The sequence below is a fragment of the Triturus cristatus genome, chromosome 3_1 (genome assembly GCF_964204655.1).
Source record: "Triturus cristatus chromosome 3_1, aTriCri1.1, whole genome shotgun sequence".
In the NCBI taxonomy this organism is placed as follows: Eukaryota; Metazoa; Chordata; class Amphibia; order Caudata; family Salamandridae; genus Triturus; species Triturus cristatus.
In genome coordinates, this window is record NC_140583.1 from 528,023,307 (window position 1) to 528,036,975 (window position 13,669).

The 13,669-nt window shown below is 49.7% G+C and overlaps 1 protein-coding gene across 2 annotated transcripts in view; it reads left to right on the plus strand.

The window, feature by feature from the left end:
• The window catches only part of TICRR (TOPBP1 interacting checkpoint and replication regulator), a 586,714-nt gene that overhangs the window by 343,513 nt on the left and 229,532 nt on the right, over positions 1 to 13,669 (plus strand). For both annotated transcript variants that reach the window (XM_085644448.1, XM_085644450.1), the window contains exon 17: positions 8,618 to 8,679. In XM_085644448.1, the coding sequence (XP_085500574.1) occupies positions 8,618 to 8,679 (62 nt within the window). The remainder of the gene's footprint in view (positions 1 to 8,617; positions 8,680 to 13,669) is intronic.

Sequence of the window (13,669 nt, forward strand, 5' to 3'; positions counted from 1 at the left end):
CTACTGAGGGCAGACCATCAGAAACTAGCAGACCGAGTTTCTGCAACGGAGGGCGACGTTGGCGACCTAAAACCCCAGATGACCGCATCTAACCAAAGGCTCTCCGACATTGAGAAGAGAGTGCAGGTTCTGGAACTTAGGGCGGAGGATGACGTAAACAGAGCACGACGTAACAACTTATGCATAGTGGGCCTTCCGGAAAAGTGGAGGGAAACAACATGGTGGCCTACCTGGAACATTGGATCCACACCGAAGTGGCAGAAGAGGGGCTATCCCAATACTTTGCACTGGAGTGAGCGCACAGGGTCCCTGCAGGAGCACCCCCACCAGGAAGACCGCCGAGGTCGGTGGTGGCACGTTGGCTCTTCTACCGGGACAGAGACCATGTGCTGAGGCAGACTCAGCAGAAAGGGCAGATAAAGGTGGCAAACAGCGTGGTGAGGATCTTCCCGGACTTCTCCCGGGAGGTCCAGAAACAAAGAGCGCATATGTCTCTGCCAAACGGAAGCTGCAACAGCTGAACATACAGTACTCAATGGTAGGACGTGGCTGTTTTCCAAAGTAAGCGTCTGACCCATCACTTCCGGAACTTTGGACAATTTATACAGTTGCACGCAAGTGTGTAGTTTGGATGGTGGAGAGAATCTCGCTTGTCCTGGGGAGGGGGTGTTTATAAAGTTTTAAAGCAGGGGCACTGCAGGGCACTTGAAATAGCGCTAGGGACAGCTAGTTATGATCGCAACTGCCAGCGCTATCTCCTGGGGGATCCCAGCCAGGAGATCAGGGGGGAACAAGGGGAATGAATAATGGCAAACGCACCCACTGTACTGAGAATATTCACACCTCTCACACGCACACAAACTCCACGTACAGCTGGATGCATTCCTCTGCTCTTCAGACATGCATGCCATGATGCGAGGAGCAGAGTTTCTAACTCGCACAATATCAGATCATAACCTCCTCTTCACTAGGAAGCAGTGGGGAACGCAACTTCAGCCCATCCCAACATCGCTTCAGACCAGAGGTGCTCGAAGACTAGGTGTTTTGCCCAGAGATCGGGGGGGGCACATCGCCTCTTTCTTTACTGACAATGCCCACTCCATGGACTCTAGATTGACGGAATGGGAAGGTGCATGGCAACATCAATTGGGGTATGGCAAACATTATTCACAGATATAGAAACTGCAGACCCTGATACCCGGAGCTCCAGATGGAACTCCTGGAGGCGAAGGAGGAGATAGCTGCTCAGAAGGACTCATGTGAAGAGGGACAAGACAGGCAGGCTGCCGGCATGGCTGGCTAATTCGTCCCACAGTGGGAATAACATTATAGAATTAGCCGACCCAGCTGGACGGCCCCTATATAGGCAGACGGGCATAAAAAATAGGTTCCTGGAATACTATCAACAGCTGTATAAGAGCTCTGGGCCCAGAGGGGGGGAGGCAATAGGAGATAACCTGGAGGAGATCCCCCTATACACGTTACCTGGGGAGGACTCAGACCAACTGGGAGCTGACATCTCAGAACATGAGATTAGAGCAGCCATTAAAGTCCTGGGAAAGGCCAAAACCCATGCACAGACGGACTCCCTATGGAATTCTATGCCACCTATGTAGAGGAGCTGGCTCCCAAACTGGTTGAATTATACGCAGTGGCCTGGCAGGAGGGATCCCTGCCACAGACTACATGGGAAGCAGTGGTGATCTCACTACTTAAACCAGGCAAGTCCCCCCCCTAGACTGCACTGCTTATAGGCCCTTGTCAATGCTCAATCTCGATTTTAAAATACTAAGTAATTTACTAGCATCCAGACTGCACCCATACATGACCTCTCTGGTACATTCGTATCAGGCAGGTTTCATACCAGGCAGAAACACGACCCTGAACATTAGGCGACTCCTCTCTATCCTGGAAACAGGCAGAAGTGCAGATCGATATTCACCATAGACATAGAAAAGGCCTTTGACAGCCTGGAGTGGGAATTCCTTTATGCTGTACTAACAAAGATAGAACTGGGCCAGGGAATCATACGCTGGGTGAAGCGCCTATATGCCAGCCCGACTGCTAGGGTGCACACGAGTCGCTTGATCTCGGAGCAGTATCGGGTGGAGAGGGGCACTCGTCAAGCGTGCCCCTTCTCCCCAATGCTGTTTGCCCTGCTGGAACCACAGGCCTGTGTAGCACGGATGGGTGACAGATACAGGGGACTGAGGTTTGAGGAGGGGGGGGCGGGGCAAATACACTACATAGCGCTATACACCAACGACCTCCTGCTGTTCCTGAAAGACTCAGGGTGGATCTGCAGGGGCCAAAAATATGCTGGAGGAGTTTGGGGCTCTCCCCGGCCTAAGAGTAAATTGGCGAAAATCCAGGTTGTTCCCAATAGTAGCGGACCGACAGCAGCCTGAAGGGCTGGGGTACTTGAGGTGGGAACCCCGATGCCTCCGATACTTGGGAGTGCAGCTATTCCACTCGATCAAAGACGTTCAGGAAGGAAACCTATGCGGGCCTTAAAAGACAGCATGGGATTCTGGGGGAAACTCCCGATTTCCGTAGCAGGAAGGATTTCTGTGCTAAAAATGGTGGCCCTTCCCCATCTATTATACTTCTTTGTCACCTGCTTGTGTGGATCCCCAGGGCATGGTTCCGGAAACTGGACTCGTGCCTGTTGGCTTTCATATGGGGACTGGACGACATCGAGTGGCCTTGGCCACTCTAAAGCAGCCATCGGCAGAGGGAGGGTTAGCCACCCCGGAATTTGAGGCATACTATTTGGCAGGGCAGTTGCAGAGATTTACTCAATGGATACCGGGGAGGATTACGCCAGGTAGGGGAGTGCCCCCTTTCACCCCGGGAGGAATAAATTGCTCTGAAGACTAATTAGGACCGCAAAGCCACAACACATACATACCAATGAGCATAGAGTGATAAAGCGATGCTGGAGCAGATGCCTCCAGAGGACCCAGACGAAACAACCCTACTCACTGGAACTGCCACTGGGGACACTTGGGGCGCTGCCGCACGGGGGACAATGGGAAGGATTAGACGATTGTGTACAGACAGGGTCTAAGAAGGTAGTGGATTTATACAGACGGTGAGCTGCTTCCATTTGAAGAATTCAGTACTGATTGGGACATCCCACAGGGTCAGTTCCTACTTCACGGAGCGGTCACAGGAGCGATGCGGTGACACTGGCAGATGGGCACCATCCAACCACCAAAACACGCCACTTGCGAATATATTGGGATAGCGGGGCCGTTATGAAGGCAGTCAAATATCTATACAGGGCGATAGGGAAGGACTCTACTAAGCTGCTAGAGGAGATAAGGAACCATAGGGCGGAAGATTTAGGACGCCCGCTCAAGGACAAGGACTGAGAAAATGTACTACAAGCCGTGCCAAAGGTGTCCAGAAACACCTGATTAGCTTTTACACAATACACAGAGCATACATCACACCAGAACGAATAAACAGATACTTCCACAGGGAAGACGGACAATCTCCTAGATGCAAGTAAGTAGGAGCTAATTTCATCCATATGATGTGGAGCTGCCGGGCACTGGCGCACCATTGGCAAGAGGTGACGGCGGAGACAGCCCAAATCACTGATCGAATAGTCCTATGCACACCAGCACACTGCTTACTTTACATGTTCCCACACACAGCCAAGACCCAAGTCACTGCCAGATTCCAGGACCTGGCCTTTTTCCTAGCCAAGCGGGAAATCACCAGTAGGTGGAAAGCTCCAACCGGGCCTTGCATAGCTAGGTGAAAGCGGTAGCTAGAGAAGTGGGAGGGCTGCGAGAGCAGAGTTCTGATGAGTAACGCAAGACAGGGCTAAGGCAGGATGGAAAGGGCCCAGGCATGGGAGGCACTGGTGGAAGAGATGAAACGCAGCGCTCCAGAATCTGGTAGTTCCACCCCAGCAGCGAACCAGGGGAGCCCTCAGAGACAGGGTCCAGGTACCGCCCCAGGGCTGGAACCTGGGGAGCCCTACCTCATAGCTTGTTGAGGTGGAAAGAGCTAGATAGGAGGAGGGGAAGTAAACATGAAGATTGCACAGCTGGCCTACGAATAGCAAGGGGGAGCGACTACTGGCAGATGCGGCGCATCTAAATGGCTTGCAATACGGGAGAAGGAGGCGGGGACATGGGGGGGGGGGGAATTCAAACATGACTAGCCAATCCGGAGACACATGCAAGTATATAGGAAAGATGAAAGTATTAGAGAAGACAAACATGCAAATGAAAAGCCCGGTAACGTAATAGAATGTATGAGAATGCATTGTACAAAAGGTAATAAATTATGTTTATTTATTTATTTATTTATTATGCAACTTATAACGCGCAGACTAAACCCGAAGGTATCAAGGCGCCTATCAAAATCAATAAACAATAAACAGAATATACAAAGCACCACTACGGGAATGCACGTGTAAAAAGGTGAGTCTTAAGCGCGGATCTAAAAGTTTGCAGAGAGGGACTGGATCTTACTTCCAAAGGGAGGGCATTCCACCACTTAGGTGCCAGGAAGGAAAAGGCCTTACCTCCCCATCTTGCTTTTCTGACACGGGGTACAGAGAGGAGAAGTTTGTGACTGGAACGAAGATTTCTACTGGGGTTATGCCGAGAAAGAATGGATCCCATGCTTGTAGGGCTGGGTTTAGCTAAGGCTTTATACACCAGGCACATGGATTTGAAAAGGATCCGGTATTCAACGGGGAGCCAGTGCAGTTGTTTTCGGGCTTCGGTGGCAGAGGCACGTTTTGGTAGGTCAAGAGCAAATCTCGCTGCCGCGTTCTGGACCACCTGCAAGCGCTGTAGAAGACTCTTGTTCAGCCCTGCATACAGCGCATTGCAGTAATCCAGTCGCGAACCCAAAAGAGCGACAGCAAGTTGCTTTCTTGCCTGGGGTGACAAAAAGTGCCTGATTTTCCTCAGAATGTGGATAATCCCCCAGCAGGTCGAAACAGTCCTGTTGACCTGTTGGCACATACTAAGGTTGGGGTCGATCATAACTCCCAGGTTTTTTGCTGACAAGGTGGGCTCGGGACATACGCCCAGCGAGTTCGGCCACCACTCCGCCGACCAGATTGGTTCCTTTCCTCCAAAGACCATCACCTCCGTCTTCTCCCCATTCAGTTTTAGTGAATTGTGGATCATCCACTGGCCAACTGCCTCCATGCAAGATCTAAAATTGGCGGCAGTTGATGTAGCTGGCTGGGAGAGAGAGACTAAGATCTGGGTGTCGTCCGCGTAGGAAACTACCTCCATCCCAAAAGATCTAATGAGTCTGGCAAGGGGGGTCACATAGATATTAAAAAGGGTAGGACTGAGCGCTGACCCTTGAGGGACCCCACATTGCACAGACAGGGATGGAGATAGAAACGATCCCAGCATTATCCTTTGTTCTCTATGGTCGAGAAAAGAGGAAAGGAGTCCCAGAGCAGGCCCGCGGACCCCAATCTCCCACAGGCGAGATGTTAACACCACAGGAGACAGGGTATCGAAGGCCGCTGTGAGGTCTAGAAGGATCAGGAGGGAGGTCTGACCCTCATCAACTCTAGTGCGGATGGTATCCAGCACTATGGTGAGGGCAGACTCAGTGCTGTGTTCCCTCCTGAAACCATGCTGGGAGAGATCCAAACAGCCCGAGCTCTCCACAAATGCAGCCAGATGTTTATTTAGATGGGCTTCGAGCATCTTTGCGGGAGCCGGGAGCAGTGAAATGGGGCGAAAGTTCTTTAACACCCCGGGGTCCAGAGAAGGCTTTTTAAGCAAAGGTTTTACAACAGCATTCTTCCACTGCTGGGGAAAAATGCCTTCCTTCATCGCTCTGTTCATGATGTCAACCAGAGGAGGAAGGAGAGATTCTCTGCACTGCTTGAGGATCTTTAGCGGGCAGACATCCAACGGAGAGCCAGATTTAGTTTTATCAAGCAGGATTTCAAGATCCTGACAGGAAAGGGGAGGAAAGGAAATCAAATCCTGATGTTGAGAGGATTCAGCAACACTGGGCTCAGGGAGAGCAGGCAGCAAAGGAACGGCGGTCAGGGATTTTTGGACCTCCAGAGCAGCATAGATGTCGGCGATTTTTGACTGGAAAAAGGCGGCTATCTTGTTGCACAGGTCCTGAGAGGCAACCACAGGATCCGGTGTCTGAAGGGTCGTAAGGGAATCGACAATCCTAAAGAGTTCTCTAGGAGATGACAATGAGGAGGTGAGTGCCGTGAAGTATTCCTGCTTGGTCTTAATAACTTCCAGTTTGTAATTTTTAAGCAGGACCCTATGGGCCTCTCTATCCTTAGGGGCCCAACTAGAGTGCCATAAGCGTTCCTGCCTTCTTACTTCCTGTCTCCGAAGCCGGAGCTGTTCGGAGAACCAGGGAGCTGAAGGTCTTTTCCTAGCAGAATAGCAAGACCTTGCAGGAGCAAGTTCCTCTAAGGCCTCAGCAATGGTATTTTCAAATATAGAGACCGCAGTGGAGGTATCTGCCTCCTGAGGAATGGACAGACTGGTTGTCCATGGATGGAGGGAATCTTCCCTGATCTTTTTGAGGTTCCTTCGCACTTCCATGGTGCTCGAGGCCCTTCTAATATAGCCCCGTGAGGGATACATCATATTAAAGGGAACGGCCAGATGGTCCGACCAGGAGAGATGGAAGGGGCTGGCAGCTGTCAGCCTAGGGTCGTTAGAGAAGATGCCATCGAGCGTGTGCCCCGCTCGGTGGGTGGGACCGTTCACCAGCTGGGTGAGTCCGCAGGCTGACATTATTTCTACCAGGGAAATAGTGTCGTGAGCCTCCAATAGCTCAAGATGGAAATTGAAATCACCTAGAATGGTCAGATTTTGTCGGCCAAAATAGGGTTCCAGAACCTGCATCAATTTCAGCCCAAACCCTGCTCTTGGGCCAGGGGGGCGGTAGACCAAGATTCCATTAAATGCTGGATTAGCAGAATCGGAGAGGGAAAAATATAGGACCTGGAATGTGTCCTTGGGGTCAGAAAGGGGTATAGTGTGGCAGTGAAATTTGTCCTGATATAAAATAGCCAGACCACCGCCAACACGGCCTAATCTGTCAAATCGAGTTAGGCAGTAACCCTCAGGGACCGCTTCAACCAGATCAGGACCCGAGGAGTCTTTGGCCCAGGTCTCCGTAATAAAAACCCAAGAAGGTGTTTTATCTAAGACCAGTTCCTTGAATACAATGTTATTTTTAATGAGCGAGCGAGCATTGAGAAGAAGACAGGACTCGCTGGGATTTTTAGATGTTGATAAAGAGCAAGACTCCGGAGGAGCAGAGGAAAGAGAAAGCAGAGGCTCATCTGCATCAATCGGAAAGCACGCACAGCTAGGACATGTCAAATAATCCTCAGGTCTGTAGCGATGTGAGCAAGGGGCAGGGGCGGGCTTAAGCCGCAGCATTTCCCTTAAAGAGTATTTCAGGACAGGGGCGCCTGCCTTGTAATGGCCAGTGGTCCAGCCGTCCAGCCCGTCCTCAGCGCGGACGGGCGCAGACGGGCAGGACTCAGGCACGACTCCGGCGCAGGTTCGGCGCGTCCGCTGAACGCGTCCGCTGCGCGGAGGCATTGCCTTCCGTTTTTATAGTGGCCAATAGAGAGCGTGGAAACGCTGCCCCAAACCAAGATGGCCGCCAAAGTCGATTCTACCTGGCCGAGGCTCGGCTATCTCAGCATCCAAATCGGCTGAGGGTGATCCGAGTATCAGGGTGAGTGCTAAGTTAAACAAGCGGGGGGCAGGGGGATAATTTCTGCCACTTTTACATCAAACAGAGTAAATCAGTCACAATTACTAAACAGTGCAGCTAAGCTTCGTTTTTCAAGCCAAGTGCAGTGGAGTTAAAAGCTAAAAATACGGCGAGGTTTTAAAAGGTGCAAAACGAAATTATAATCAAACCAATAAAGCAGCAACCTCCCGGCTTCCGCCTCAGGAGGGGATTAAATGCACAACAAAAAAAATGTTTAAAAAAAAATAATAAGAAAAGATTGCAAATAACAGAAAGCAAGCAAAAAATTTAACTGTATGAACCCTTAAGTGTTCACCCAGGAAGAGCTGTGACACTCACACAGTGCTGCCATCCTCCGATTTGTATGACCCTCCTTCTGCATTAATCTTTTATTAGAGACTGTTTAGCGCATGTCCAGTCCTCTCTTCTCCCCTTCTTTATAATTTTATGTTAGTATGCCTCTTTTTCCTTTAGTAAAAGTCCTCCTTTTGTGAGGACATCTGTTGGCAGTATAGCTCAACTGCAACTTTCCATTTCATTGTATTCTTCTGTGCGGATATCTTTTGACTACACAGTGCAACATCAGCTTTCAAGCAATTGCATTCTACGTTGAGGACATCTGTCTGCTGTATAGTAAAACTGCAGCTGTCCAGGTCCTAGCTTGGTTGTCTGTAGTAACCTTCCATGTAAAAGTAGGAGTATACACGTCTATCTTCGAGATGTGTGAATAATTATACCTCCTAGACTATGATGACAAAATCAAAAGAAAAATTACTGCTGCAGTGCAAAACAAAAAATACTTAGTATAAACAAATTAATAATATGGAGTTAATCGTGTGATTTACATAGCCTGTTTTATTTGTCTCTTTAGTTGCTCAGATTCTTCTTCAGAAGTGGCCATTGTTGAGGAATCTCCAGATAAATCAGTCAGTGGTAAGTGCAAACCTTACAATACATTGTAAAAATGGGTGTATAACCCAACAACAGCACTGAAAGTATAGTGCAACAGTAACTGTGATGGCTTTCTTTCAGGGTTGTGGGGGTTCCTTTTTAGACGTTTTCACATTTTGAAGGAAGGCTACGTAAAATGCAATATGTGTTGGTGCAAAACAGAACCCCCATTAACACCAGTGCATGTAAAATGCATAGCTCTTGGCCCTCTGTCTGTATGAAATATGCCTATCAGACATTTCAATAAAAGCACAGTAATCAAGTTTCCTGCATAGTTACTTGGCAGTTGGTCAAGAGCAAGTAGGTCTTCCTCCTACCAACAGTTCAATTCCTTGTAGTGTGCAGAATCAGAATAGAGATGAGTATGATACTCATGCATAGTTTATTGTTTTCAGAATGGCCTCCGAGCTGAAGTATGCATGCATTGTTTCAGTGAATATTAAAAGAGATTGCTTATATGCAGATTAAGGCTAGCATCTTACACATGGGAAACAAAGGTGACTTGAATACAAAGCATTTGATGCCTGCTTCCACAACATATTTGGTGCTTCTCATCATACTTGCTTCACTATAGTCACCCATGGCAGCTGACCAGATTTCTGTGTCTCTGGTGCCTCTTCAGGCTCATCACCAAGCTCCAATGGCACCTGCTTTGCAGTCTCATGACATTATTCCCACTCCACCACTTCCTTTATGACAGTTTTATAGTGTGAACTTGTTGTAGATTCACATGAAATGCATCAATCCACCATCTAGTCTGTGCTTGTGGTGATCTCACAGTGCGTACTACTTGTCTTCCATCTTCAGATTTCTTTCTCTGCAGCTGGGTCTAGAACTATTCAAATGTTCGGCAATAGAAATGTATACAAGAGCAGCTGGAAAATGCACTTCAGTCACCAAAACCAAATTGTACATAGAAATTGATTGGACAACAACAGTAGCACCAAAGGGAGACTCAAAAACTTGAGCAGCTGATGGGTTTTGAGGATCTTCCTGAAGGATAAGACAGCTTGCCATTTTACAAAGATCAATTGGTAGACTTTAGCCATTGGAGGGCCACGGGTTCTATAGAATGCTTGTTGCTCAAGAAATTTGGGTCCAATGGCCTTCAATTTGGGGGTGCCGCAAGTCTATCCGCAGGCCCCTTTCATGCCATTTTTTCCGGCGACGGTGTCTTGGCATCTACCGGCGCCGAGGACTTCGACGCCGCTTCCTTCTTCTCCGGCGCCGGCCCGACCTCGTTCGACGCCGGCTGCTCCTGCGGATCCACGTTCGGCGCCGTCGGATTCAAACACAGCGCCGCCGACGACGCTTGTACGGATTCGGTCCAGAAGGGAAGCTCAGAGTGATTGATGAGCGAAGGTACCTTCTGGAAGAAGCAGAAGAAGGAGAGCTGGTGGAGTCTGACGAGGTGTTTGAGGAACTTAAAGAGGCTAGTGGATTGGATTTGTCTCCTGAGTGGGAAATTACTCCACCTTCCGATGAACCCTCGAAGGATGTGGCTCCATATCATGCAGTCATCAGGAAGGCTGCAGAACTGTTAGATCTTCAGTTGCCAACTACTGAGTTCAAATCAAATATTCTGACTGAAGTATTGCCTTCTCCCACTGCAGTTTCAGAGCCGTTGTTGCCTTTTAATGAGGCCATTATTGACCCTGTGTTGGAGGTGTGGCGTAAGCCTTTTTCTGCTCCTGCAGTCTCTAAGACGGTTGCTAGGAGGTACAGGGCGGCTCCAGGGGACCCTGAGTTCTTAACTTCGCATCCATCGCCTGAGAGCCTGGTGGTTCAGGCGGCTTGTTCAGGAAAATCCAAGGGTGCTTTTCCTCAGGTTCCAGGTGACAGGGAGGCTAAAAAGTTAGATCAGTCGGCCAAAAAGGTCTTCATCGGCCAGCATGGCACTTAAATCAACAAATGCCACTTGCCTCTTGGGACGCTATATTCATGCGCTCATGGACTCTGCGAAGAAATTGGCACCAAAACTATCTGAGGAGGATAGGGATGGCTTTAATGAGGTCTTGACTGATGCCCAGGCAGCAGCACGTCAGGTGATTCAGATTGGGCTGGACATGGTGGATTCAGTGGCGAGAGTCACGGGGTCTTCTGTTGCCACCAGGAGGGGTGCGTGGCTGAAGTCTTCTGAGTTTTCCCCGGATGTACAGTCTACTCTGTTGGACTTGCCATTTGATGAATCTGGTTTATTTGGCAAAAAGGCAGATGCTGCTCTTGAACGTTTTAAGGAGAGCAAGGCTACGGCTAAATCTTTGGGCCTTCAATCCCAATCAAGGGGGTCGTTTAAAAGATACAGAGGTTTCGGAAGGGCAACCTTTCGTTCCTACAGGCAGACTCCGCAGCATCAAGGCTCTTTGTCTAAAGGATACAGAGGTAGAATCTGGGGTCGCTCACGTGGCCGTCAACTCTCCTACTCTTCCTCTTCAGCCCCTCCTTCCACCGCAAAGCAGCCCTAGATCGGCCATTCTGGATCATGTTGGTCCTGTGGGGGGCCGGCTTACCCATTTTCTACAAGATTGGGAATCTGTAACTACAGATCTTTGGGTTCTAGATCTTGTAGAAAATGGGTTTGCCCTTCCCTTTCGGGAATTCCCTCCAAATTGCCCTCCTTGTCAAGGGGCTTGCTCAGAGAACCACTGTCTTCTCCTACAGGAGGAAGTCCTGAAGTTGTTTCCGAAAGGTGCAATAGAGGTGGTTCCAGAGCAGGAGAGGTGTCAGGGATGCTACTCCCGGTATTTCCTGATTCCGAAGAAGGACGGCAGATTGCGTCCGATATTGGACCTCAGAATCTTGAATCTTTTTCTAAAGCAAGAGAAGTTCAAGATGCTCACCCTTGCTCAGGTTCTTCAAGCGCTGAATCAGGAGGACTGGATGGTGTTGATCGACTTGCAGGATGCGTATTTTCACATCCCCATCCTTAAGTCGCACAGGAAGTCTCTCCGGTTTACGGTAGGGTCGCAACATTATCAGTTTGCGGTCCTTCCGTTTGGTCTTACTACTGCACCCCGAGTCTTCACGAAGGTGATGGCAGTGGTGGCAGCCCATCTCAGAAGGTCGGGGATCTCAGTTTTCCCCTATCTGGACGACTGGCTGATCAAAGCGGAGTCGCCAGAGAAGGTACTGCGTCATCTGCACGATACAACTCAGCTGTTGTACAAATTGGCTTTTTCGATAAATGTGCCCAAATCTCACCTGGTGCCCTCTCAGCGCAACCTGTTCATAGGGGCAGTACTGGACACTACTGTGTGTCGAGCATTCCCTCCTCCTCAAAGGATTCTCGACGTACAGGAAATGATTCCTTTGTTTTACAATGGAGCGGTCGTTCCAGTTCTGAAGGTCCTTCGTCTGCTCGGTCTGTTTGCTTCCTGCATTCTGTTGGTCAACCATGCACGCTGGCACATGAGGGCGCTCCAGTGGTGCGACCGCAGGCAGTGGTATCAGCACAAAGGAGATCTCAGGGAGTCAGTGAGGATCTCCAGATAAGCTGCGGCGGATATGTCTTGGTGGAGCGTGGAGGGCAATCTGTCTCAAGGAAAGCCCTTTCATCTACCTCCATCGGTGGCCACAGTGATTACGGATGCATCCACTTTAGGGTGGGGTGCTCATCTGGGGGATCTGGAGATCAAGGGTCTCTGGTCTCCAGAGGAAAGGTTGCTTCACATCAACCTTCTGGAATTGCGGGCGATTCGTTTGGCACTCGAGGCCTTCCTCCCTTCCCTTCGCGGTCAGTCTGTTCAAGTCCTGACGGACAACACTACCGCGATGTGGTATGTCAACAAACAGGGAGGAGTCTCTTTGTCTTTGCAGAGAGGCCCTGCTTCTATGGTCCTGGGCTCAGGATCATCAGATTTGTCTGTTGGCAAATCATCTGGCCGGAGTTCTGAACGTGCGTGCAGACAGTTTGTCGGCAGTTCTCCGCCGACCACGAGTGGAGGTTCCATCCGGAGGTGGTTCGTTACGTCTTTCGAATGTGGGGAACTCCTCGGGTGGACCTGTTCGCCACTCACGAGAATGCTCACTGCCCGTCATTCTGCAGTCTCCAGTATCTGATGCAGGGAGCATTGGGGGACGCGTTTCAGTTGTTAGGGCACTCAACTCCTTTACGCGTTTCCTCCCATACCCTTGATTCCTCTAGTTCTGAGGAAGGTTCGCCAAGACCGGGCCCAAGTCATATTGACCGCACCGGATTGGCCAAGAAGGGTGTGGTATACAGATCTTCTCCACCTCTCCTCATGCCCTCCGCTCCGTCTACCTCTGAGGGCAGACCTCCTCTCGCAATCGGAGGGGCAGGTTCTACACCCCCACCTCCAGAGCTTACACCTTCATGCCTGGAAATTGAACGGGGCAACCTGAACTCTTTTTCTCTCCCACCTGATGTGGTAGATGTAATTTTGTCTGCCAGACGTCATTCCACCAAATCTATCTATTCCTATAGGTGGTCTAAATTTGTTCTCTGGTGTGGAGAGAAGACCATTGATCCTTTGAAGGCTCGTTTATCTGTCTGTAGTTTGCCCTTTCTCTTGCTAAGCAAGGCTTTGCTGTGGCCACTGTTAAGGGATACTTATCGGCTTTGTCGGCTTTCCTTTGCTTGCCGGATCAGCCGTCATTATTCAAATCACCTATTGTTCTTCGTTTTCTTAAGGGCCTCACAAACAGGTTTCCTCCTACTCCCTTTATTGTGCCTCAATGGGACTTAAACCTTGTCTTAACTTATCTTATGGGTTCTCCCTTCGAGTCCTTACACAAGTGTCCCTTGAGATTGTTGTCTTTTAAGACGGTTTTTCTCATTGCAATCACCTCGGCAAGGAGGGTAAGTGAGCTTCAAGCTCTAAGTTCAAAACCCCCGTTCTTGACCATTCATGCTGAAAGAATGGTACTCAGGACCAGGGCTGCATTTCTGCCTAAGGTGTTAACTCCCTTCCATTTGGGGCAGTCCATTACCCTTCCTACCTTCTATCCTCCC